The 27,195-nt window shown below is 34.6% G+C and overlaps 2 protein-coding genes, 1 long non-coding RNA gene and 1 pseudogene across 4 annotated transcripts; 3 read left to right on the top strand and 1 right to left on the bottom strand.

The window, feature by feature from the left end:
• Positions 1 to 160: 160 nt before the first annotated feature.
• On the top strand, positions 161 to 4,423 carry LOC120132533 (ankyrin repeat and SAM domain-containing protein 3-like). Of its 2 annotated transcripts, none has more exons than XM_039149274.1 (2): positions 161 to 1,106; positions 4,412 to 4,423. In XM_039149274.1, the coding sequence occupies exon 1, from the start codon at positions 236 to 238 to the stop codon at positions 1,043 to 1,045; it is 810 nt and encodes a 269-aa protein (XP_039005205.1). In that variant the 5' UTR covers positions 161 to 235; the 3' UTR covers positions 1,046 to 1,106; positions 4,412 to 4,423. The 2 variants fall into 2 exon arrangements, with proteins under 2 accessions (XP_039005205.1, XP_039005206.1); XM_039149275.1 differs by lacking the exon at positions 4,412 to 4,423 and adding an exon at positions 1,140 to 1,319 and having other exon boundaries at positions 161 to 1,096.
• LOC120132646 lies at positions 1,909 to 11,584 on the top strand (annotated as a pseudogene).
• Positions 11,585 to 16,577: 4,993 nt separating this feature from the next.
• LOC120132498 (squamosa promoter-binding-like protein 13A) lies at positions 16,578 to 18,086 on the top strand. Its single transcript, XM_039149240.1, has 3 exons — positions 16,578 to 16,976; positions 17,163 to 17,296; positions 17,420 to 18,086. The coding sequence occupies exons 1-3, from the start codon at positions 16,603 to 16,605 to the stop codon at positions 17,992 to 17,994; spliced, it is 1,083 nt and encodes a 360-aa protein (XP_039005171.1). The 5' UTR covers positions 16,578 to 16,602; the 3' UTR covers positions 17,995 to 18,086.
• A 1,773-nt stretch (positions 18,087 to 19,859) lies between these two features.
• On the bottom strand, positions 19,860 to 20,822 carry LOC120132502. Its single transcript, XR_005517006.1, has 4 exons — positions 20,696 to 20,822; positions 20,407 to 20,448; positions 20,134 to 20,207; positions 19,860 to 19,950 (listed from the first exon to the last, which is right to left on the bottom strand). It is a non-coding gene; the product is annotated as an uncharacterized LOC120132502 (long non-coding RNA).
• Between the last annotated feature and the right edge of the window lie 6,373 nt (positions 20,823 to 27,195).

Below are 27,195 nucleotides of genomic sequence, written 5' to 3'. Positions count from 1 at the left end.
AAATCAAAATTAATGGTTTAAATATTAAATATGTAATTTATCCAAATAATTAATACGGATTTACACACTAAAATGGAAGTGGTGACTAAAATATATTAATTTATTAATTAAAAAATTGAGAAAATGTATCGACTAATCCGATTTGAACTGAAAGCGGCAATTCCAACCCTGTTCTTTCATCGCCGTTTTCAAATAAAAACAAACCCAGAAAAAAAAAAAAAACAATCCATTCAACATGGCGGATACACAACCATCGGACTGCCAGGAAAACGCCGGCGAGGTGTCCATACCGGTGGCTCCAGTCGATGCCGTCGGACCGAAACGCCAGAGACGACCCAGCGTTCGATTGGGCGACATCGGTGGCGACTTACCGCATGATACTCATACTCGGAGACAGTCCTCTTCTGCCTCCGCTTCCATCCCCAAGCAATGGAAACACCATTCTTTAAACCCCTCAGCCGCCGCCGCGAGTGGTAAATCCTCCAAGAATCGGGCCGTAACCAATCTCAGCACCGAGTTCAACACCAAGAACCAAACCCTAGATGACGCAAGAGAACCTAACAACAACAACGACGACGACACAAACAATTCGGATGGCGTGGCAATCGGTGGCTGGAGAGTCAAAGATTCCATGAAACGGTGCTCCGCCGCTGCCAAACGGGTCCGCTCCAATTGGGTTTCGAACAGCAATGTAGAATGCGAGGACAAACGCAGTGGCAGTGAAGATACCGCCGATTTCGACAGGGAGAACAGCGAAAGCCCCTTGAGAGAGCAGAGTCATCATGGGAATAATCAAAGAAGGCCGATTGGAACTAGGGTTTCGGATGCAAGCATCAGACGGCACGAGGAAGATGATGGGATTAGAATATGGTTAGAAAGTTTGGGTCTTGGCCGATACGCCCCTGTTTTCGAGATCAATGAAGTAGATGAGGAGATTCTGCCATCGTTGACACTGGAAGATTTGAAGGACATGGGAATCAATGCAGTTGGTTCAAGAAGGAAACTCTTTAGCGCAATCCAGAGGCTCGGTAAAGGCTTCTCATAATCTTTTTCTTCATTGTTACAGCCTCATAGGACTTCTTGAAACCAGAATTTTGCCAATCATTGTTATAGCCTTATGTAGGACTTTTTGAACCCAGAATTTTGTCAGCCATGGCAATGGCTATGTAAGAATTTGAACCCTTATTAGCTGTTTATCCTCTTCTTGATGTAGTTAAAGTAGGGGAATTTGTAGAATCTTGTTGTGCAATTTTTTGTGTGCAATATGCTTCTGGTAAGCTAACAATTGTTGCAAACTGTAATGGAAAACATGGAGATATTATTAGCGTTTTTCCCTTTTGGTTAAAGTAAAGTATTTCACGTAAGGATTCAGTATTTAAACATGGACTATTCGTTTTCATTAAGAAAATTGAATTTGCTCGTGTTAGACATATACTATATCTGACACTTGAGTCCGGGTAACATAGCAACGAAGCAATCACTCAGACGTGTTTCTTTACTCCGGTTGTTAAATGATTATTTTGTTCTTTTGAAACTGTTTATTTGAATGCACTTTAAGACTACTTCAGATAACTTGGACTCTATCTGTAAATGACATGATCCTAGGTTCATGTGTACTTTAACCTAGTATTCTTTAACTCCCTCATCATTTTAATTGTGTTTTAGGATCAATATTGCATAGCCTAGAATTTAGTGGTAGGTGGATAACTGTGTTCTATAGCCTAGAATTCACTGGTATGGTATCTAATTCTCTGTGTAGATAAGCAATTAAGTGATTAGAAGAAAAAACGGAGTTCGAACCTGGCTATATGCTCTATGCTGGATAAGGTAACACGATTCACTTGCATAATATCTTTTGTTGTGTCTCGAATTCACAATCGGAACACATTTTAGAGCCATCGTGAGGAAATGGATTTGGGATTTTCTATGAACGGAAGAGATTTAGGTCGTGCATGGAAGGTTAGAGCCAGTGAGGATAGCCAAAGGAGACTGCCCAAATCCCCGATTAAGCGAGGACCTTTCACTCGAAAATCCAGATCAGACTCGGGTATTTTAGGCAAGTCATCCTTGGCTACCTTACCAGACTCTAGATCTCCATACAAGGCCTCTCTTCCTAGTGTGAGTTTGATGAAAAAAGCAGTTGACAAAATCCCCCAATTTATAGCCATTGGAAACCGGAGGATCCAACAGCTGCGAAATAGCTAATTCAAGATATCTCCATTTCCCTTATTTGTTGGTTTCTTTTTTGACACATAACGAACATTAAAACACCAACGTGGCCTTTGACAGAACATATTCCCCGTGAACATGAACAGAGAATGCATGATAAACGTTCAGTCTTTGCTATTTATGTTGTTTTCAAGTTTCACCACTGTCCTCCATGATTGAATATCACACCATGTAAATTCTTTTAGTTTTACATTTTTTTAGGATCATTGTTGAGAAAATTAAAGTTTGAAATTAACAGTTGAAAATGAGAATATGTTCACTGAAAATTAAAGTTAAAATTTATTCGATATAAACTTTCCTTAATAAGATTCTCTTAATTAGTCAAATAACCTTCGATGTTCATTGTCACAATCAATAAAGTTTTGGGTAATTCAAATATCACATCATTTTTTACACTGTGATTTTCAAAGTCAAGAAAAACACTATTTTTGGCATATTTTTTATTTAACAAATTTTCTTTGACTTTTTTTTATTATATTTTGAATTAATATTCCAAGCTTCTTGAGTTCAAAAGTATATGTTTTTCCCACAAGACTTGGACTTATCAATACATCACTTGCATTCAACTTTATACTATTTTGGTCCTTGCATTCAACGCCCATCTATTTTCCCACATTCTTATTCTTTTTAATCAATTATGGATTTTAAATTCAAATATGTTATACGAAATGAATTGTTGAAAGAATAAATGATGAAATCCTACACCCACTCAATTGGCATCCACCAAAGAAAGTATAGGAGAGGAAATTTGGTAAGGTGTTGGTACTTTTGTTTGTGTTTCTAGGGTAAATTACATGTTTAGTCACTTAATTATTTTCCTAGTTCTATTTTGATCATTCAATTATTTTATTTTATAAATTTTTTCACTAAATTTATGTTTTTGTTCTATTTCAATCACACACCAGTAAAAAATAATTATAATTATTGATGACTTTTTATTTATTTATTCAATGATGATATGTCATTATTTTTGTGATGATATGTTAACATCAATGCTAATTTTTAATAATGGATTATCAAAATGAAATAAAAATATAAGTTCAATGATGATATGACGTATTTTAATAATGTATTTTATTGACCTAAACTTTTATTTCTTTTCAAAAATAATTAAAGTTTAGTTTTTGTTTCACTTTATTATTTCATCGTTAAAAATTTAATGGACAGGCTGACAAGGCATAGTCCAGATGGACGGACGATCAATCCGAATGGTGGACCACGAGAGAACGACGAGTCAACCAATGTAATCTAGTTTTAAGTCTATCGGTTGGTGGACCACGGAGATAAGAGGATAAAGAAATCGAAGAATCCATCGTTGAATTAGGAAAATTGAGGCATTTTCGATGAAACGGAGGTTGGAATCACGTTTAGGGGGTCGAAAATGTACGGGATAGAAAATTTGGGCTTCATCAGCCGACGAGTGTGAAAGTCAATGACTGTAGACGTGATGGTCGGCAAACTCGTCTGTTAAGACTTTAATGATAGATACTAAAATGAAATAAAAACTAAACGTTAAGTATAATTTTAAAAAATAAAAAAGTTAAGTACCTAAACAAATAAAAATGATAATTTAGATACTAAATATGTAAAAAAATTACTTTTTAGGGTTAATCCGTGTCTAGCGGGTCCATTTTAGGTCTAATTGATCTAATTACTAATTGGTTTCCTGTAAGTAAAAATATTTTCTTTTTGGATTTTTATGTATTTAAAAATAATATTTTATATCAACTTATTTATATCAAATGTTATAATAATTAGAAAATAATGATGTAAAAATGATCAAATAATATTTTGGAAAAAATATCATATAAACGGTTAGGAAAATTATTTTCTCATATCTGGTGTGAATCTTGTATTTTTTGTATACTCTTGTAGCATGTCCCCCCCCCCCTCTTAGGGTTAAATTTTACATCACATATTTAGATTCAAACGATGGTTATTTAGTTATTATCTTGATATATCACAGTTTTGGACACTCAATCCAGCTCAGTTGGTAGAGTACAAGGTTCTTAACATTGAGGTCGTGGGATTGAGTCTCACGGAGGGCATTTCATAATTCGGAGGTCTTCTACGGAAACTGCTCTTAACCTGGTATTGGGGGCAACCTACTATCTTACCTCCCTCTTACCCCATTACATATAGGAACAAGGGACATCCATTTTTTTAATCTAGACATTAATAGGCAATTGCAATAATTAAAGATAGATCACGATTAAGTTACGATAATACAAGTTCGTAAAATTCACATAGAAAAAAATCCACATAGAAAAAACATAAAATTTAAAACTCAAAAGTTTATAATACATAACAGGAACATAAAATTTATAAATTCAAATTATATAATCTAGAAATAAAATATAAAAACATAAATTGAAATTATAAAATTACAACTAAATTTAAAATATTTTAAGATTAAAATAAATTATTTAAATATTAAGATGAAATAATTTAAAAAAATAGAGATTTAGAATGTTAGGATAAAATAATTTTGAAAATAGAAACAAAAAATAATTATAAAATAAAAAAGAAAATCGGGTCAATGGGTATTCGATTAAGAGTACTTTTGTGATCCAAATTCAATCCGGAAACCCGCCAAAAATAACGTGTCAGGTATCCAACCCACAAAATCGGATATTCATTCTAGAATACTCGTTAATTTTATAACGGGTCAAATATTTTTAAACACCCCTATTCTTTCCTTTATGTAAGTGTTGAAATAAGAAATATTGGTTAACATGCCTATAATGCTAATAACTATAAAGTTTAAGGGTCACTTTAATTCTTGTAATAGACTTAATTTATTAATTTAGACCTTAAACAATTACGTCATCTTATACACCAAACCATAACTTAAAACCCTACATCATAGATCCTAAATCCTAATCTCCATCTTATAAACTTTAACCCTAACTTAAAACTATAAAGAATAGTAAATATTTTAACATTATACAATTAAATAACTTTAAAAATTAAATTAATACGAAAATACTATATAAATAATAAATTAAATCTACTACACGTACAAATATGAAATAACCCATAGGCCTAACTATAAATGTTGGATGCATAAATTGCTTTGTCGCTTCAACTCTCTCCTCCTTCAACCCACTAACGAACCTTAAATCCAAAGTATAAAGGTTGGATTATTATTTTATGTAAAGTCTGTATTTATAAATCCTTAATTCATAGTATAAATCTTTAAGTCTGTATTTGGTTGTGATCTTCTAAGAAAATATATTTGCTCTTGCCGTGAAAATTCTCTGACGGGATAATAGTAATAATATAAGTTAACATATTTCTCGGGGACCACTACCTATTTATATAGATTTAATATTAGATCAATCTATTAAATATTTATAATATTGTCCCTCATCAAATTATAAATATAAATTATGGTATCTACACTTTAATTCCATGACACTTTAGTACCCATGACACATATATATATCCATAAATATGAATTTTAATCCAATAATGTGAAAATTATAAATTTCGTGTACTAAAAAAACAAAAGTAACTCCTAAACCTAAATGCTATCATCCTTAATTTCAAATATATCAACCATGATTTCAATAAGAAGCTTGTCTTCAATGTATTTTTCCATGTTGACATTTTCATGTAAGATGAAACTCAAAGTTCTGGGGTTCAACGGAAGGCGGTAGAATTCAAGGATTAAATCAGTATTTTATCGAAAATCTAAGAATAGACTTAATATTTTATCTAAAATATAAAGATCGAATTATTATTTTATGTGAAATTTAGGAGTCAAATTAAAAATTAACCTTATTTGCTAACGTGTAATGCTATCAAACTGATAAAATTTAATATCTCACTGATCAAAACTTTATAAACCGTAAACCAAATATTTAAATGACTAAAACGTTATTTTTGAAAAATTACATGATAAAAAATAAACATTTATATAACAAAATGACAATTTCAGTAACTTAACCATAATAACTGGGGTGATTTGTTCAACCAAATTTCTTGGAAACTTTAAGGGCGACTTTGAAAAGACTCTCCATTGACATTTTGGTTTTTGTCCACACCTTTTTGAAAAGCCCGAACAATAAGTTCCTTGTCTATTAAGTTACTTCAGCGTCTGGTTTCCCAGGAAACAAACAAAGCTCACTCTTTAAGTTCCTACACTCGCTCATTCTATTCTACATGCTCTCTACTGTCTCCGTGAGAAAGTAAAAATCAAAAGAAAAAAAGCTGTGTTAGCTATGGCGACGCCAAAGGAACACATAGAGTTGATCAGGAAAACGAAGTTCTCTATCGGAGGAGAACCCAATTAGGGCTGAGCAACGAAATCGAATAAAATGATTCGGTTCGGTTTGACATTATACGGTTCGGTTCAGATTTTTCATATGGAACCCATTTGTTCTATATTGAACCAAATAGACAATTTTTTTAAAAAAATTATAGTTTCAAGTGATTTTTTCATTGAAAAACCGAAACGAAAAACTCGAACCGTTAAAAAAACTAAACCAAAAAAACTGGTTTCGATTTTTTCGAACTTTTAACCATTCAGTTTCGATTTAAATTTTGAAAAATCGTTTATTTCGATTCGGTTCAATTTTTGATAAAACAACCGAATCGAACCCAACCGAATACACCCCTAAACCCAACCCATTGATCAAAGACCTTCATCAAGCTGTTCGATACTTGTCCGCCGAGCTTTATGCTAAAGATGTCCATTTTCTTATGGAATTCATTCAGGTATTTTCTGTATAATAATGATAATGTTTCATTAGGGTTGTCGTACTTTACGGAATATAAGATTATCATCGGGAATAAGATTAACGAAATATTATATTATTCATCACATTAGTAAAAATATTATATTATCTTATTTAATTTGTTGACATGAATATAATATTATATTATTTGAATAAAAGAATATACGATAAGAAAAGTGTATGTTTTTTTTTTCAAATTATCTTTTAGATAGATTTTATTTTTTAACAAATGAAAATTGATAGAAAATATGTTTTTTATTAGACTCAACTATATTATTAACTACTTAATTGTGTAACCCTTTTACTTTTATGATGATTTTTTAATTTTGTTAATTAGAATACTGAATTATTTAATTATTGTCAATCAAACTATTTCTCATTAATAATTAATAGAAATGATTGGCAGTTAACAAAATTAATATAAATTTTTATTTAGTCATCAATATTTATATATTCTATTAATTTAGTTCTAATTTTAATTTAATTTAATAAATTTAATTATCTAATTAAGTTGTGACACAACATAAATAGAATACATTTTTTAAATTTAATTATTTTATTTTTCACTCAATCAAATGGTGACACATGTCATCATTAGATTGGATGAAAAATTAACAATAGAAGAAAAAATATCGCAAAGGGATGGGGGTGAGAATCAAACTTGGGTTGTTTGGGTTATAAATCTAAACCTCAATCACTAGGCTAGTTAAAATTATCGATAGTAGTATTTTTAGATTAAAATAGTGAGAATGTTATTATCTCTAAATTCTTAATAATAAAAAATTCTATCACTTTGGACACAAATACCCTTGAAATATTAATTTTTCATATAGATTATTCTCAATTCTTATTCTTCGTACTTTACCTAAAATTATAAACTTAATAATAATAATATTCAAAGAGTTTTAATTTAGTAAAATATTGATAAATTTGTGTAGTTAAATTATTTTATATTTTTAATATTTAGTATATTAATTATTTTATAATTTTATGAGGTGGAAATATTATTATTGTAAAAATATAATTATTTAGAATAATATTTAATTTTGAGTTATTAAAAATATATCTTATCTATTAAAAATAATATATTTGTCTACTCGAGATTACAATATTATTTTTCATATTATATTATATTTTATATGAATAAATACTATACTTAAGAAAATTATTTAAAATTATAAGTTTGATATACTAATTATATTAATTATATGTTAAATGTATTTTTCTTTAAACTTAGATAGTGTAATAATTAAAATATTTTTATCGTGACATAACTGCGACCGGAGCTCCGGCGACATTGCTGATGTTCAACAATGAAAAGGGTTTTTCTTCAAGGAACATAGAGTCCGTTTGCAGCGTTGGACGCTCCACCAAGAAGGGCAACAGGAGACGTGGTTATATCGGGGAGAAAGGTACATGCACATGTCTTATTTAACTTTCGTTTAACTTTTACTGCAGTCTAAAATGTTTGAGAATTTTGTTTTCTAAATTTAGAAAATCCCATATATATATGTATGGAAACTATTACTGCAGTCTAAAATGTTTGAGAATTTTGTGTTCTTAAGATGTTTTATGCTTTTTATTTTCAGGAATTGGGTTCAAAAGTGTCTTTTTGATCTGTTCCCAGCCTTACATATTCAGTAATGGTTATCAGATACGCTTCAATGAAGCCCCTTGCTCCCACTGCAACCTTGGCTACATTGTTCCCGAGTGGATTGATGAGAATCCAACCATTGATGAGATTGGAGAGGTTTATGGATCGTGCTCTTCACTTCCGACCACGGTTGTTGTGCTGCCCTTGAAGCCTGACAAGGTCAAGCCTGTGAAACAGCAGCTAGTGTCGAACCGGAATTGTTGCTGTTCCTTTCGAAGATCAAGCGCCTTACTATCAGGGAACACAATGAGGATCCCAGGCTCAATACTGTAAGTGGCATAGCCATTAAAAGCGAGACCAATTTCATCACAACGAAGAGCATCAATGCTGAGTCCTATACTCTCCTTCTCTCTGCCGAGGAAGAGAATGACAAGTTCGAAAAAGAATGCAGCTACCATACTTGGAAGCAGAGGATTCTCCTTAGTCCAGAAAACCAAGTGGAAAGGAGAATGGATGTGGACGAGTTGGAGATCACGTTGGCTTTCCCGAACCAAGAGCGTTTGCAAAGAGGGATGAAATTACCTGGAGTGTATGCATTTCTTCCTACGGAGATGGTGACGGATTTCCCCTTCATTATTCAAGCAGATTTTCTTTTATCATCATCAAGGGAAACAATTCTTCTGGACAACAAATGGAACAAAGGGATTCTTGATTCTGTTCCCGGTGTTTTCGTCAATGCATTCACCTCACTGGTGAAACTGACTAATGAAACTCCGGTATCTAGCTTGCGCCGGATGTTCGATTTCCTTCCCGTCAACAGTTCCGTGTATCAGAATTTTAATGCTGTTAGGGACTCTGTAAGATCGAAACTAGTGAATGAAGATATACTTCCAAGCGATGAATCGTGCACAGGGCAGAAGTTTTTCCATAAACCCAATGAAGGTGGTAGAATTATGCCTGCTTTTTGGGATATTATAGTGAAGGCTAGAATGGACGGGCTAGGCTTGAGTAACCTTTCATCCCATGGTACTTATGTCTTGCATCCTTCTTTTGATATGGTTACGCATGATAATATTCTGAACTTTTTGGGAGTTGGACCAGTTGACAAAGAATGGTATGCAAAGTGCATCCAAGGTTCTGATCTTGTTCTTGGAGTTTCGGAGGGCTTATACCTTGAACTTCTGCTTTTCCTTGCTGAGAATTGGAAGAATGTTTTTGATGGAACCGCTATCAATAACGTACCTATTCTCAAATATGTGGATCTTTCTGGACGTGTGTCTTTGTGCAGCATCAGTAATGCACGGAGTAGACAGTCGGAATTATGCAGGTCAAGTCAATTATCTCATGTCTCTTGGATGATGGAGTGGAATTTAGTGGGGTTGCAAACCGTGTTTTCCTTCCCGAAACCACGCAGAAAGCCATTTTTTCATTCTCCTTCCTTTTATCGATGACAGTGACAAATGCTATGGAAAAGACATTCATAAGTATACTCATGAATTGAAGAGCATTGGAGTAGTTGTTGAATTTGACAGAGGTGTGAAATTTGTGCCTTCTTGTCTCTGTTTCCCACAAAGAACCGACTGTGTAACTCCCACAATGGCACTTTCATTGCTAAAATGCTTGAGGATTTTGTTGGAGGAGGAGAATTATACTTTCTCGAAAGAATTTCTTAAGGAAGTTTCAAAAAAATGGTTGAAAACCTATGTTGGTTATATGAGTCCGGCTGATTGCTTATTGTTTGACGAAAAATCAGACTTAAAACCGACGGATGGACCATTCATAGATCGAGAGTTTTATGGTTCTGAGATTGGAACCTATGGAAAAGAGCTGTCTTCAATTGGAGTTATCATTGATGCTAAGAAGGGAAGCTCCCTCCTAGCAGGCCACCTTGATATGCATTCGGATTTTGAGACAATCATTTGAATATACAAGTTCTTGGAAAAAGCGGAATGGTGTCCCGATAGCAAAGCTAATTGGTTAATATGGATCCCTGATGGAGATGAACATGGAAGGTGGGTTGAGCCTGATGAATGTGTTCTGCACGATAAAGATGGACTCTTCGGAATGCAGCTCAACATTTTGGAGAAACACTATAAGAACAAAGTCCCACTGCAGTTTTTCTCTGGTGCATTCGACGTCAAGTCAAATCCTTCGCTTGAGGATTATTGCAAACTCTGGAAAGGTTGGGAAACTTCAGGGCATCGATTGACGCATGACGAGTGTTGTGCATTCTGGAGGTTTGTTACTCAGCACAAGAGTTAGAAGAATGAGCAAACGCTTTCCGAAAGTTTGTGCAAAGTTCCTGTGGGTTCAGGTTCAAATGGGATCATGTTATTTGACAAAAATGATGTGTTTATTGCTGATGATATTCTGCTTAAGGATCTTCTTGTCCAATCCTATTCTCGTCCTCTGTCTGGTATCCTCAGCCAAGCCTACCCCTTTTGCCTCAGACCTTGCTTCTAGAACTATACGCAAAAATCGGAAGAGGGCTGCTCCGACTTATTCTTGGCTTTCTAGCATGTTCGATGAAACTGGAAGCTGACAGAAGGCGTGAAGCTGTTCAGTCCCTCCTCGATCTCACTGTCCTCGAGACTTCGGAGCCGATAGCAGTCGGATATACTTTGTTATTATCTTCGGGTGAAGCACTTGAAGTTCATGCAAGTCGAATGGTGCGTTGGGACAAAGAGTACTCCAAGTTATTCATCCAGAAGATGGATGAGTCTGCTGGGCAAAAGGACCGACTGGAATATGCTACTTACTTCTCCGAAACAGTTGCTGAAGGTCTACTGTGGGAGAAGGAAGACCAGATTAGTTCTCTGGCCGAGCTGATCAAGCTGGCCTATATACTGAAATTCAACGAAGACGCGGTCGATTTCTTGATGAAATCGAAGAATCTGCAAGTGTTTGTGGAGGATGAAGAATTCCTTTCTACTGCCTTTCCTAATGAACAAGTGTAAGGTCTATAATAGTATGCATTTGACTAGGTGTTTGTGTTTATTAAAACTTAGCTTGTGAAACGTATGCTTCTCTATGGACTTCAATATTTCTTTGCAGCAGTAAGAACTGGTTTGTATGACTCTACTTATCATATAATATATGTCTTTAAGATTTTGATGCATCTGTAAGAACTTGTTCCTGTAATATGCACACAAATACACACATGCAGATATTAACAAGTGAACCAAATTCAAAAGCAATTCTGTTAAAATTTCATAAAGCAGGCATTAAAAATAATAAGGTCCTACCGGGAGTCGAACCCAGGTCGCTGGATTCTCTATTATATAAAAGTCTGTTCCAAATTAATTTTGAGTTAATAAACTATGGTCTTACAATTGGTGTAGTTTTGGTGAGTTAACACTAGGGTAAATCTCGTGTTTAGTACCTAAACCATCATTTTTGGTTTGTTTTAATATTTAAATTATCAATTTTGATATATTTTAATATCTAAACTTTAATTTTTTTTCAAAACATTAACTAAAGTTTAGTTTTTGTTTCATTTTAGCATATCGTCGTTAAAACTTTAGTTGTTGTTTTATTTTAATACATCCATTCAAAATTTAACGTTAAACTTTTAAAAAAATAAAAGTTTAGGTAATAAAACGGACAAAAATTTATAGTTTAAATACTAAACATGTTAAGTTTTTAATAGCGGGAGTATTAAAATAAAATAAAACTAAACGTTAGGTATGATTTTGAAAAAATTAAAAGTTTATATACTAAGACATATCAAAATTGATAATTTAGGTACTAAATGCATAGTTTACCCTAATATTTATTATATGAGTTTTAGATACTGGTATATTTTCCGTATCATGTTCTATTCTTGCTTTAAAGTCATGTACAGGTTGAGCTCAGGTTCTTCAATCTTTTATCCGACTTGAGAACAGACCACACGAGAGACCAAAAGCGGGTAAAGGAACGTGTTAGCATACTGGAACGACAGCGTACCGCCGTTGATCAACGGCTTGCCGTCGGCAGCGGAACGTTTTGGGGTTGATGAGCCGAGCCGAGCCGAGCTGAACCAGCCGCAGTTCAAGTGAATTCCCAAGATGTCGCAGCCGGTGACGCAGACGTTCACGATCTTGACGGTGTACGTCGGGATGCCACTGGGGAGAGGCGAAGTTGCTCCCTGGTTGATCACTATGTCGGCCATGCTACACTTCTCGCCTCGAATTCGATTCGATTCCTCCACCGTGGTTCCTACATACAGTTAGCTTATATGAATACAATGAAAGTACAAGGGGATTATTTGAGCAAAGCAGTAAAAATTAGGGATTCTTTTGGTAATTTAAGCCATTAAGGGGTATTTGGTTCAAGGATTGTGGGATTCTCATGCGATGGGATGGGAATTCCACATTCCCATATTTGGTTGGCCGGGAATCTCATTCCCGATAATGTTTTATTACCAATAGTAATTTTTTTAGGGTATATTATCAGGAATGTCATTACCTCCATTCCCTTAGGAATTGTAATATTACCGGCGTTTTGGACTAAAATGTCCTTAAATTTTTATTTTATTTTTTCAAAAATATAATTCATTCTTCTGTCATTGAAAAATAAAAATCCTACGAAGGTTAAATTACAAATTTATCCTTAAATTATTTTAGATTTACAAAAAAAATCTATAATTAAAATTTTATCTGAAGTTCAGAGGTTAAAAAAAAATATCCTTTCATTAAATCTTTTTTATATTTTTAATTTTATAAAAAAATTATATAAATATTATGAATTTAATTTTTTAAAGAAAATATATAAATATTTTACAATTTGTAATATTATATAAATATATAATAAGAACAATTTGATCAAATATACATTTCAATAATCTTTTATTCTTTTAACCAAACACAGTAATCTTACATTCCTGTTAAACCAACCAAACACAAAATATAATACTCTCTGATAATCTTTATTTCCACTGGTAATATTACATTATGTAAACCAAATGCACCCTAAAGACTGGTTTATTTACACCAATCGACCAATAAACAACACAAAAGTAATGTGAAAACCCCACCAACCAAACCAATAAGGGCAAACATTAACAGACAAAACAAACTGTTTTAGGGGGGATGATTTTACACTTTACAGGAATTGCAGGAAAAATAACAGAGATGACATTTGAACCTTAAGGGGACACAAATGACAGCAAACTGCTTTAAAGTTGAAACCTTTTGTGTTCATTGATAGTGAATAGTGATTTAATCGAATGACTAGTACTATTCTTTGTTTAGCTGATAGAACTAAGGTTTGTGTCGTTCAGTAATATTTGAAGTACTTTAATTGTGTTGTTCACTAATGGTTCTTGGGATATATGTTTAATGGTTTGAACCTAGTTATGAATGGATGTGCTTACTAAATGCAGGCCTCGAAGAGAGGTGGAAAGGTATCTGTGTAGAAAGATGGAGGTCCCCTACTGCATCGTCAAGGGAAAATCACGATTGGGATCGGTAATCGTCTTCTGCCTTCATCTCCAAATCTTCAGTTTATAGAGTTAAACCAAGTAGATTACTTCATGTTTATAACTACCACGACAGATCGTCCACAAGAAAACGGCCTCTGTCTCGTGCTTGACCACCGTTAAGAACGAGGATAAGTTGGATTTCAGCAAAATCCTCGAGGCCATCAAGGTAAGATTGCATCTCAACTCACCTGGTCTGACCCGACACTCGAATATCTCCACCATAAACCCATACTGTCCCACCCCAAAATATAATGAGCTTTTTAACCGACGTAACAGGCTAACTTTAACGACAAGTACGACGAGTACCGGAAGAAGTGGGGAGGTGGCGTTATGGGGTCCAAATCACAGGCCAGAACCAAGGCAAAGGAGAAGCTTCTTGCAAAAGAAGCTGCACAGACGATGACATAGAGGTACCTTTATTTTTCTTGGCTGATTAAACGGCCCTGCTACTTTAGTTTAGTGGATTTGTTTCCCCAGAAGTTTTACCTGTACTGTGTTCTGTCCTTATCAGAAATAGTGTGCTTTTGAGCAAGTTGACTATGGCATGTTTGTTCCATTGATTATTTGTAGATATGGATTTCATCCCAAATTGTCTTTGTATTTGAATTCTGATTATAATTCTGTGAATATATATTTACTATGATTTTGTGTACAATTATACCTGTATCTACGTAATAAATAGATGAAGTGATGATGCTCTGAGTCTCAACTACTACAAACATAAATGACTTGAATTTAAGTGTGCAGTTAATAAGTTCACAACAAACACATACAATTGGATCGAAATGAGCAATTTATTCCATAATTATTACACATCAATTCACTATTTTTCCAAACTTGTCGGTGATTCCCACACCATTTATATATATATGTAGTTCATTTTTAAAAATAGTTCTTCAATTAAAAAATAATGGCTTAAGGTTGATTTTTTTCTCATAATAATTCTAATTTATCATTTTCGTCTCGTTTTTTTTCATCAATTTAGCATTCTGAGTTGTTTTAGGTGTTCATCTTAGCCCTTGAAGTCCGTTGACCGTTTCGACTAATAAAACTGTGAGTCTTTTGTGTTTTCAACACTAGCAATTTCTAGATCGGTCAATATTACTGACGTGGTTTGATGATGACACGATGTTTACTTAAAAATAATAAAATATTTTCTAAATACAATGGTTAGAAAAAATCTTTAAAAAAAATGATCTAATCTTTAATCTCACTAAAATAAATAATAAAATTTTAAGAATTTATTCTAATCATTATGTTTAATAAATATTTCAACCTAATATTTTATTTTATTTTGGATGCAAACATTTAAAAAAAATGGCTGTCTCTTTTTTTCATATGTATGGGGTAAGGGAGAAGTAAGATAGTAGGTTGTCCCCAACACCAGGTTGAGAGCAGCTTCCGTAAGAGACCTCCGAATTATGAAATGCCCTCCGTGAGACTCGATCTCACGACTTCAATATTAAAAACCTTGTGCTCTACCAACTGAGCTAAATGGTCATTACTCGATATAAGTATTTTCTTATAAAACTCAAATAAATCATTTTACATTACGCGGAATAGACGGTGTCGGCTGAGAAAAGAAACAAAGTTACAAAAAGAGGGAAGAAGGGGTCATTTTCGTACATAAATAAATAAATATATTTGATACTTAATTATAAAAACCAAAAAGACAGCTACATGATTTACATTTTAAGGGCCCTCACACCAATCATCACATTCTAATTAAAAGGATATTAAAATATAGAAAAGTTTATGTCAAAATAAAAATAATTTTTAAATTTTCATCAATAAATTGTTATTATTCTTATTTTATCATTTAGATTTTGTATTTACTAAAATATTTTTTATCAATTAAATTAATATCACCAAAATTGAAATGTTAAAGATTTGTTATGATTAATCCGTCGTGGGTACAAAATAATATTTATTTAAAAATAAATTTTAATTATTTAATATTAAACTTTCACACTTTTAATATTTTTTATATTCAAATTAAAAAATTCAAAGAATAAAAATAATTGAGTTAGGACGGAGGTGGTTAAGGATAAAACATGTTAGGAAATGTGAAGCACACTTGTCCTTGCTAAGCATCCATCCTTTGTACTTTCCAAGCTCTCTCTCTCTCTCTCTCTCTCTCTCTGAAGAAATTAGAAGGTGAAAGCAACAAACAGGCTGTCCCCCATTATCCCTTTCTTTATCAACATCGTTTCGTGTTTCGAAAAGCAACTAAATGTATAAAAATTATATTAAACAAAGCTGCTTCGGGTCAAATCCCTTTCCCTTTCATTTTAATTCCTGCTGATTTTCTCATGCTTCTTTTTAGCTACTTTCAAATTGTATTTTAACGGAGTCCATGATGTCAGTGTGTCGATGACCTGAAAAGAGGAAACAGCCCTTCTTGTTTGTCTGCAACTGTAAGTACCCTTTTTCTTATTTGTTTATTATTTCCGAGTTTTCAAAAGGGTTTTGTTTTTAATGCATGGATTGAGTCTTTTTTTTTATTATATAATTGTTGAAAAGTTTCCTGTTAGGCGAACATAAACAGTTGAAAGTGAAGGATTCGTTGTTTAATGGAGTGGAACTTGAAAGCTGCTTCCTGGGATTTGAGTGATTTTGTTGAGCAAACTGTGACAAACACAGATGAAATCTCTAAAGGAGATTCCGAGGTTGATTTGGAGCTCGGTCAAGTGGGAAATTCAGGGGAAATTCCGCCTGACAAATGGATGGGGGCCGGGGTTTTGAGCATGGAGTCTTCGAGTTTTAAGAAGGCTCGAATCAACGATATCGGGACTCGTCCGGTTTCGTGCGTCGTCGATGAATGCGATTCGGACCTTAGTAAGTGCAGGGAGTACCATAGGCGCCATAAGGTGTGTGAGCTCCACTCTAAGACTGCACAAGTTATGATCAATGGACTAAAGCAGCGTTTTTGTCAACAATGCAGCAGGTGATTACGGGTTCTTGAACTTTTTCACGAGATAATTTGAACCGATTCAATTCGAATGAGAGTGTAGACAATTGTTTTTGATCAATAACTCAACGATGATAGCTAAGTTTGAATGGGGTAATGTTTGGCATTGTTTGCTTGTTATGCAAGTATGGTTTCTCTACTGTCATTTTGCTCTTTTTTCAGGTTTCACTCACTGGAGGAGTTCGATGATGGGAAGAGAAGCTGCAGGACACGTCTCGACAGGCATAACCGGAGGCGAAGGAAGCCTCAACCGGATCCCCTCTTACATTCTCGAACCGGTTTCTCCAATTACCAAGGTCAGCTTATGAGTATGATGCTTGAATGAAGTTGATTTTCGGTGCTTTTAACCATGAATGAATCCATGCTCTTATTTTATATGTAATAACCTTGTTTGAACCAATTCGAATTCCACATTTCAGGTTCTCAGATGTTGCCATTCTCTGGTTTGCAAGTATATCCATCCACTTCTGTGGTGAAAGCTACTTGGCCTAGAGCAAACGACTCCGTGGCCGAAGCTTGCTGTCTTAACCCGAAGCAGCCGATCAACTCGCCTGCAAAACAAAACCTTGTTCTAGGATCCCCTTCAAGCAACTACAGAGAAGGTAAGCAATGCATGCTCCTGCAAGGGGAGGATCAAACACCTGTGAAAGCTTCCGTATGCCAGCCAGTTCTTGGGGCTGTTGCGGCTTTCTCTGAAGGCAACGGGAGCTGCCATAGCTTGTTGCGTGACGGGTTGACACCTCAAGTTCGGGATTCAGATTGTGCTCTCTCTCTTCTGTCATCTCCACTGTCGCATACACCCGGAATCGGTTCAAGCAACACGGTGCAATCCTTGGGTCCGAGCCTGCAAAACTACATTATAGAGCCAATGGGTTCAGTTATTGCCAATGTCAGCACGACTACTACGGTCCACGGCGCAGGAATGTTTCACCTGGATTCCGGTGAATCATCTGGAAGTGAAGCCCCTCGAACTCTTCCCTTTCACTGGCAGTAGGAAATTCAAAACCTTTGCCCCTCAAACACTTCCCTTTTGTTATTTCTTTGCTCGGGTTTGGATTCAGACTTCGTTTTACTTTTTCTCAATCCGATGTTACCTATCGACTCCATATAATCAATCACTTAACGTATGATTCGGAGATGTAGAGATTCGAATGTCAAATCTATTGAACGTTGTCAAAGCGGTCTGCCATATAGTGACGGCGGTGCCTTCGGCGACTGTTATATGATCGCAATACCCGCAATAACGCCTACTATATCCACAATCACAACAAACACTATGTGAAAATGACCGCAACCGCTGTTTGTATTCCTAGTCAAATCACTCAATAACTCAGCGTTCCTGCAAATTGGAGCAGAATCCGACGGTGATCTTGTTGAGATTGTCACGGAGGACGCAACCGTTCCACACCGAGGCTCCATCGTTGACGGTTACTTGAACGGACAAGACAACGTTAGGTGTCACGTAAGCATAGACGTGTTACCTTCGGTTCCCACCGGCCGAGAGGAATTATCTTCCTTTGGCCCCTGTAGTCCTTATTCACTCGATCCGACGACGGTGATATCCCTTTACCCGCCTCCACGGAGAAACTAAGGGAAGCGATGAAGCTGCGGTGAGCAGAGAACGCCAACGCCGCCGCCTTTCTGGATATGCGAGCTGCCATAGATGTCGCCATTTCGGGTGGTAACGTAGAGAACGCTGAACAAGAGTGGAAATGGAGGAAAGAAATTTTGAAAGGCTAAACTCAGTATATAGTACATTAACTATCATTTTTAGTCCATTTTAGTACCTAAAATTTTATTTTTTTTCAAATTTATGTTAAATTTTGAACTGGTACTAAAATCAAACAAAAACTAAAGTTTTTAACAACGGGTATTAAAATGAATCAAAAACTAAACTTTATGTATCGTTTTTAAAAAAAATAAAAACTTATGTATTAAAACGTATCAAAGATAATTTAGGTACTAAAAATGTAATTTACCCAATTTGAAAAGGGGTAAAGGAGAACAGCCCAGACCAAATAAAATTATTTTGGTGGGCTTTCATCTTAGCCCATAAATTTTCAATGAGCCGAAAGGATTATAGAAATGTAAATGGCTTAATAAATAATATAGCCCTTGAATTATAGATATATATTTTTATTTTGATACCAAAACTTTCTTTGTTCCACTTTGTACTTACTCTACCATTTTCCCCAAAAAGAGTCGGTCAATAAGAACATGGTGTGTGGCACGTACTTATTGTACGTCATAAATTGAACAAAATTATAATTTAAGCATAAAAAATAGGTATTAAAATAATATATATATACAAATATATAGGGAATAAATTATATTTTATCTGTTTTCAAGTAAGTTCAACCTGTCATTTTCGGGAAAAATATTCTAAAAGGTGATGCTTATAATTAAAATTATATCTTTTATTTGTAATTTAAAAGAAAATAGTATGATTTCTTTTGGTACAAAAAAGTTTAGGTTGGCTCCCTCAATCCAGTAAATATTTACATAGGAATTTACAAATTATTCTTCGAGAATGACTATGATAAAATTCGAACTTAACTTTACAAACTCAAATTCATGAATCACAACCACTTAAATCAACACCAAAAGTGACTGTAGTAAGATTCGAACTTGAATTTACAAATTCAGATTCATGATACTAATGTTATTTGACAAAAAAAATATGATATACATATAAAGTTATATTCTCATAGCATATTAAAATGTGTGGATGACAAATATTTTATTAAAAATACATAATCATAATTCTTTATACATCTTGTGATAATTAAATATTGTTCTTAAAGCCAAAACATAAAAAGCCAGGGCAAACAATAGCAGCATGGCTCGTGTCACTGTCGGCGCGTGGGACCCCAGCTCGGCGGCCGGTGCATATATGTATCGGAATCACAGTGGGAGATCTGTTTCGTTAAAGAGGTCTTCTTCGACGATCCTGCAGTATTTCAATTCATGCATAGATGCATTTAAAAAGGAAAACAGTTCCATTTATTCATCCATGCACTCAAAACAGCCTCAGCCTGGCTAGTAAATGATTTATATTAAAATTATTGCTCATGTTTAAACAGAAATATAGAATATAATTATTTGATTACTGATAATAAATGATTATTATTACCTTTGCTGGAGCATGCTGCAGGAACTTTCACCCATTGTTCTTGAGCTGGTATTTCCTTCGTCCAACTCTTTCAACTTAACCTCAAAATCCACAGTAAAAATAATTAATTTCCTTTTTACTTCTACAAGTAGATTAATAAATTCTCATGTGTTTTACTTATTTTATTTTTGTAAAATTAGTAAATAAATACTCTTGTTTGTAAAAATTAAATTTTTTTGTTCCGAATATATAGAATAGTAATTCATTATTTAAAGTGTACAACGAAAGTCTCACTCTTTTCTGGAGGCGACTCTTCTCCTCTTGCAATTGTTTGTGCTGCCTTAAAACGCAAGACACCATTAGTTTGGAGATTTAAACAGGAGTCCGCCCGTGATAACATATGTTATATAGCGGTAGCCGTGGTCGGTACCTTCCACAACCGTTATTGTATGACCGTGATACCCATAATCATCGTAATAACACATGTTATGTCCGCAATCACGATGAACGTGGCGCGACCGAAAACGCAATTTGAATTTATGTTAAATATGTAAATTTTGTACTACTAGTGTTCTCCACTTACCCTTCTCTTCAGCAAGGTGGCGTCATCCGAAGCAATGCGTCTCTGTTGTATACACAAAATGCATGTTAACAATCGATGTCTGTAAGTATGTGTGCATATACACAGACTATAATTATCATCATTTCATTAAAAAAAAAAACTAGGTTTCCATCCTAACAAAAGTGCCTACGTGGCCATACAGGGATGGATCAAGTGGTGTTATGTATGATCGTACCCTGAAAATTTTAAATATACTCGCATCAAAGATAAACATATAAGAAAATGCATTCTGGGGGTGGGGGGGACGACTAAGGACTAAAATACCAGTTCGTAGCATCACGATAATACGACACAATCGAAAACAAATATTGAACTTACTCGTGACTGGCAAACTGGTAAACCTTTCCGGAAGAAGAGAAGAAAAGCAAGGCAACTTCAGCGTCACAGATGGACAGCTCAAAAGCTTTCTTGAGGATTCCGTTTCTTCTCTTAGAGAAGGTGACTTGCCTGTTTGTTGGGTTGTCAATTCTTTTCAACTCAACCTTCCCTCTCCCCATTTCCTTTGTATCCACCTATATCAAGTAAAAATTTTGACGCATACACTTCAATGTTTAGCCATATCTATAAAAGAAACGAAACAAAAAAACAGGAAGAGAGAGAGAGAGAGAGAGAGAAAAAAAAGGGTATTGATTATGAAAGATAAAGACATGTTTCCCATTGCATGCAAGCAAAACGATCAAGCTTACCATCATCCAATTAGAGCGTAGGTGTCAAGAGTATGTTGTCATTGGCTTTATGGGTGTTTATTTTTTGAGTTAGGCAAAAACGAGACGGCTCTGGTGACACGGCCTCACTACTCAAATGCCCTTTCATAATTCCAAATATTTCTCGATTCCCTTGTACAATGGGGTCACTATGAACCCCATCAACACCACCAACAAAAAAAACTTAAAGAAAAATCATAAACGGGGTATTTTACCTTTTAGCTTTTTCTCGCTAGTAACCTAGTTGGATACTCTTTATCTTAGAGTTCATAGAATAATACCCAAGTTGAGTCAAGTTGGAATAGAAAAAGGTTTTAACTTGATTTAAAAATGATAATTTAAAATTCAAGAAAAATGATCTACTAGAAATATGAACACGATGTCAAAAATCAATTATGTAATTCAAACTTAAGTTCAGATTTAAATAAGAACAACTAAAACGTATTATAAACTTCAATTCGAAAATGATCCAAGTACTAATCTTTAAGAGAGATTAACATTTAAGCTTTTCAAATCGATTAATTAATAAATAAAATAACCTCGTTCTAATATAATATCATAGAAATAAAACCTTAATTCAACAAAAGAAAAACCAACATAATATGGTGCAATGTCAATGTCTATAACATAAGCATTCCCAAAAGCTGTGATATACTATAATTTCACACAAATATGCAATAGTCTCAACGAAACTCCAATCATAATTTGACTAATATTAGATATAAAACGAATGGCCTACATACATCTGATAAGATTGATGCTTTAACCTTAGAGCATATATATTATATGAGATCAAGGACCATGACAGTAACTGTGGAGACTCAAATCCAATATAAAAGGTAAAAAGGCATTAGAGGTCCCTGTACTTTAAAGAAAATAATGTCCTTTGTGTTCATTTTTCTTTCAATGTGGACGGCCACAATTCAGAAAATAAATCTAATGTGGCTCTTTGACTAACGTTTTTCGTCGTTGACCATTACAGTACTGATGTGACTGTTCACGGTGTTGATTTAACAGTTCAAGGTGGCATATTAACGTGACGGATGACAGATAAACTAAATTGGTAACTCAAACATTGTTGGGAAATAAACCAAGTACAAGTAATTTTCCTATAACCAGATTAGTGAGAATGCAAAATAAAAGCGAAAAAATAATACCCGAAATTGATAACGGAGTTCAGCCAATTGTGCTTACGTCTCCGGACTGCTGCAGATCTTTTACTAAGAGAGAAAATTTACAGGTGTTTACAAAACACTCACTACTCACAAGAAAACTCTCTAGTATTGGGAGAAAGAAATGATTTTTGGGATGGTTTTGAAGCTAAATGAGCTAGGGTATTTATAGTTAAAACTTAAGGACTTAATCTTGTAAATACCCTAAAACCTAGGGATTAATTGTGATTATCCCATTATCATTTTTCAACAAACATCTACCAAACTTTGAAAAACTATTTTTCAAAGAAACATTTACCAAACTTTGAAAACCATTTTCAAAGAAACATTTACCAAACTTTGAAAATCATTTTTTCAAAGTTGGTTACCAAACTTGAAAACCATTTTAATACTTTCAACAATCTCCCACTTGAAGACTGATTTTAATATGTCTTCACACCTCGATCAATGCAACAGCTTTTCTAGTCTTGTTACTCTAGCATGCCAACTGAAGTTGAACACAACTTCAGTTTGTCTGTAGTCACCGTCTTTGTCAACATATCTGCCGGATTTTGAGCTCCACTGATCTTTTCAAGTTTCAAAATCTCATCTTCCAGAAGAGACCGGATAAAATGATATCGCAATTGTATGTGCTTTGTCCTGGAATGAAAAGACGAATTCTTTGCTAGATGTATAGCACTTTGACTGTCGCAATACAAGACATTGTTTTCTTGTTTCTTGCCTAACTCTTCCAAGAAACTTTGGAGCCAAACCATCTCCTTGCTAGCTTCCGTAACAGCGACATATTCTGCTTCAGTTGTGGAGAGAGCAACTATCTTCTGTAGTTGAGAAACCCAACTCACTGCGGTTCCTCCTAGAGTATAGACATACCCTGTAGTGCTCCTTCTGATGTCAACATTTCCGGCTAAGTCAGCATCTACATAGCCTGTCAGTATCGTATCTCCACCTTTGAAACAAAGTGCTTTGTTTGTGGTACCCCGTAGATATCTGAGGATCCATTTGACTGCTTCCCAGTGTACCTTGCCCGGATTATTCATGTACCTGCTAACAACTCCCACTGCATGAGCAATATCTGGTCTGGTACAAACCATGGCATACATCAAACTTCCAATTGTTGAGGCATACGGCACCTTCACCATGTGTGCACGTTCTTCCTCCGTCTTTGGTGATTGGTCTTTGGAGAGTCTGAAATGAACACCTAAAGCATCAAGTTGTCCTACAGAAATCAAATTTCTTTTGAGACCAGGAATATGTCTCACTCCTGTCAGCTTCCAGGTGGTCTGGTTTGGCAGCTTTAGTCCGATGTCTCCTTTTCCGACGATCTTCAAGGTTTCATCATCAGCAAGATGAACCTTCCCAAAATCACCACTGACATAGTTCTCCATGATTTCTTGGCATGGCGTGGAGTGGAAAGATGCCCCTGAATCCAAAATCCATGATTCAATCGGACTGTTGACGCTTAAAATCATGGCATCACCGGTCTCATCCGTCATGTTGGCAGATTCCTGTGCACCGGTATTTTTCTTCGGTGCTCGGCAATCTCTTTTGAAGTGGCCCTTCTTGCCGCAATTATAACAGGTAAAATCTTTATTTCTTGTTCTTGATTTTCCCCTTCTGGATTTCGATCTGCCACGATTTGAATTTCTTTCTGAAGTTCTCCCTCTGGACTCCGTGTGCAAGGCTGAGGAGGTTGATGCTTCATCCGATTCTCTCTGTCGAATTTCTTCGCTCAGTACCAGATCCCGAACATCGTCTAATTTTAATTTACTGTTTCCCGACGAACTGCCGACTGCTGTAACAGTAGCATTCCAACTGTCTGGTAAAGATGATAAGAGAATTAAAGCTCGAACTTCATCATCAAATTCAATTTCCACTGAACTCAACTAGGTTGTGATTGTGTTGAGTTCATTTAGGTGTTGTGCCACCGATGCCCCTTCCGTCATCCGCAAATTGAATACTCGTCTCATCAAATGAACTTTGTTTGAGGCCGATGGCTTCTCATACATACTGAAGAGAGCCGTCATAAGACCCGCTGTGGTCTTTTCCTTTGCTATGTTGAAAGCAACATTGCGGGATAACGTCAGTCGGATAACTCCGAGGGCTTGTCTGTCGAGAAGAGCTCAGTCTTCATTCTTCATGCCCTCTGGTTGTTTTCCTGAGAGGGGTTGATATAGATTTTTCTGGTATATAAAATCTTCAATTTGCATCTTCCAAAATCCAAAGTCCGCACTATCGAACTTTTTAATTTCACATTTCCTTCGTCTGCAGCCATCGCTCCCACTCGAATTTGGCTTCGTTTGGATCGTTTCTGACAATTTTTGCGAACCGCCGTGTATTAGAACACCTCCGTCGACAAACTCGTATCGCCGACCGAATTTCACTATTCACGAAACTCACTATTCACGTGAATAGTAACCCGAATAGTAACCTCGCAAAAAATTGACAAAATTCACAACCAAAAGCTCTGATACCAGTTGTTAGGAAATAAACCAAGTACAAGTAATTTCCTTATAACCAGATTAGTGAGAATGCAAAATAAAAGCGGGAAAATAATACCCGAAATTGATAACGGAGTTCAGCCAATTGTGCTTACGTCTCCGGACTGCTGCAGATCTTTTACTAAGAGAGAAAATTTACAGGTGTTTACAAAACACTCACTACTCACAAGAAAATTCTCTAGTATTGGGAGAAAGAAATGATTTTTGGGATGGTTTTGAAGCTAAATGAGCTAGGGTATTTATAGTTGAAACTTAAGGACTTAATCTTGTAAATACCCTAAAACCTAGGGATTAATTGTGATTATCCCATTATCATTTTTCAACAAACATCTATCAAACTTTGAAAAACTATTTTTCAAAGAAACATTTACCAAACTTTGAAAACCATTTTCAAAGAAACATTTACCAAACTTTGAAAACCATTTTTTCAAAGTTGGTTACCAAACTTGAAAACCATTTTAATACTTTCAACAAACATGACAGATCGACTGTCACATCAGCACTGCGAATTGGCACGCTAATACTATAACGGTCAACGACGAAAACCGTTGGTCAAAAAATCACATTAAGTTTGTTTTATGAGTTGGAGGACCACATGAGAGAAAAAAATACAAGGACCATATTGATTTTTCAAAAGTAAGGGACATTCGATGTTTTTTCCCAATATAAAACCATATAATATTGAGTAGCAGATGTATATGTTAACATGCTATAATCTCATCTTAAGTGGAGAAAACAATAATCTACATCATACAAAACTCGAAAGGAAATAAGCATATTGAAAGTATAAGGAACAAAATAAAAAAAATTAAAACCCTTGATTTGCGTACACAAAATTAAACTGCCAACACACGGTCAAAGAGAAGGATGCTGATATATTCAACTAGAACATGATCTGCAAGGACAGAAAACAAGATAATGCCAAAAAAATAAGACTTGCAAAATAAACGATATAATTACCGATTTAAAAGTGATCGATATAATATAAAGATGAATTGATGTGAGATTCTGTTAATGGGTACGTTTACAAACACAATAAGGTGGAGTAGCGCATATATGAACCAGCAATCAATCTACAGTGGGGTTGGGCAGTCGAGAGTTATTGGGTGCCAGTTAACCGATACAACATGCAACCTATGTCGAACAAAGTGGTGGAGGGTGGAGAGTTATCCCCTGCTAGGCATTTTCACAAACAATGTGTGGGTGATTCGACACGTATGAACCATGGTGCACCCAAATGATTATGGTGAACCCAAGTAGAGGCCAACACGTGTTGTGAAAAGCGATTGATTGAGAACGTGGAATTGGAAATGCGATTGGAGGGTAAATATAGTGATTAAGAAAAAAAAAACAATGCGTGGTGAATTGAGGGAAAAGGACAAGTTCCGCTTAAAATTCTGCTCTTATTGAAGCCTTTTTTTAAGGCTAAGCCCAATCATGTAAGGAGCTCAAACTATAACTTTTAACTGATATCTCAATATGGAAGTCTGTTAACTCACAAGCTCAATCCAAGTTGATTTCTTTTATAAAGGGTTAAGATTTCCCCCTACTATAATTCATAGATCTAGTAATTGTTTTTTATTTATAATTATTTTAATTTAAATATAAATGCAAAAAATATTAGTGAATCCAATAAAATGGAAGATTAATTTAATTTATATCATTTAAAATTATTTGTACTAACCAAAAGATTTTAATGATTAATAAATTTTTGTTATTTTTAAAATTTTTAAATTTGAGTGTGTTATTTGTAGGAGTGTCTGATTACTTTTTGTAAAATAATCGAGAGTATTTTGAATAAATATTATTTTGTATATCATTTTATATTGATTTGTTTATTTTTTGAAGGTGTTTATGTTCGATTTTTATTCGTTTTAATTTTTAGTATAATATTAATTATTTATTTTTGAAGGTGTTCGTATTCGTTTGTTTGACGTTCTTGAACATTTTTATTTAACATCCATGAACATTTTCTTTTAACATTTATAAATATGTTCGTTTAACATTTATTTAATGTTCGACAACTAACATTATTTTAGATTTCACTTTCTATTCAATTTAGTCCATATATTCGCTAATATTTAAAA

Source organism: Hibiscus syriacus, unplaced genomic scaffold (assembly GCF_006381635.1).
Source record: "Hibiscus syriacus cultivar Baekdansim isolate YM2019G1 unplaced genomic scaffold, ASM638163v2 tig00110569_pilon, whole genome shotgun sequence".
NCBI lineage: Eukaryota > Viridiplantae > Streptophyta > Magnoliopsida > Malvales > Malvaceae > Hibiscus > Hibiscus syriacus.
This window is presented reverse-complemented; position numbering and strand designations above follow the sequence as displayed.

Coding starts and splice junctions, on each gene's coding strand:
- LOC120132533 (XM_039149274.1), top strand. CDS start 236: ATGGCGGATACACAACCATCGGACTGCCAGGAAAACGCCGGCGAGGTG.
- LOC120132498 (XM_039149240.1), top strand. CDS start 16,603: ATGGAGTGGAACTTGAAAGCTGCTTCCTGGGATTTGAGTGATTTTGTT. Junction 16,977..17,162: donor TTTTGTCAACAATGCAGCAG/GTGATTACGGGT, acceptor CTCTTTTTTCAG/GTTTCACTCACTGGAGGAGT. Junction 17,297..17,419: donor CGGTTTCTCCAATTACCAAG/GTCAGCTTATGA, acceptor TCCACATTTCAG/GTTCTCAGATGTTGCCATTC.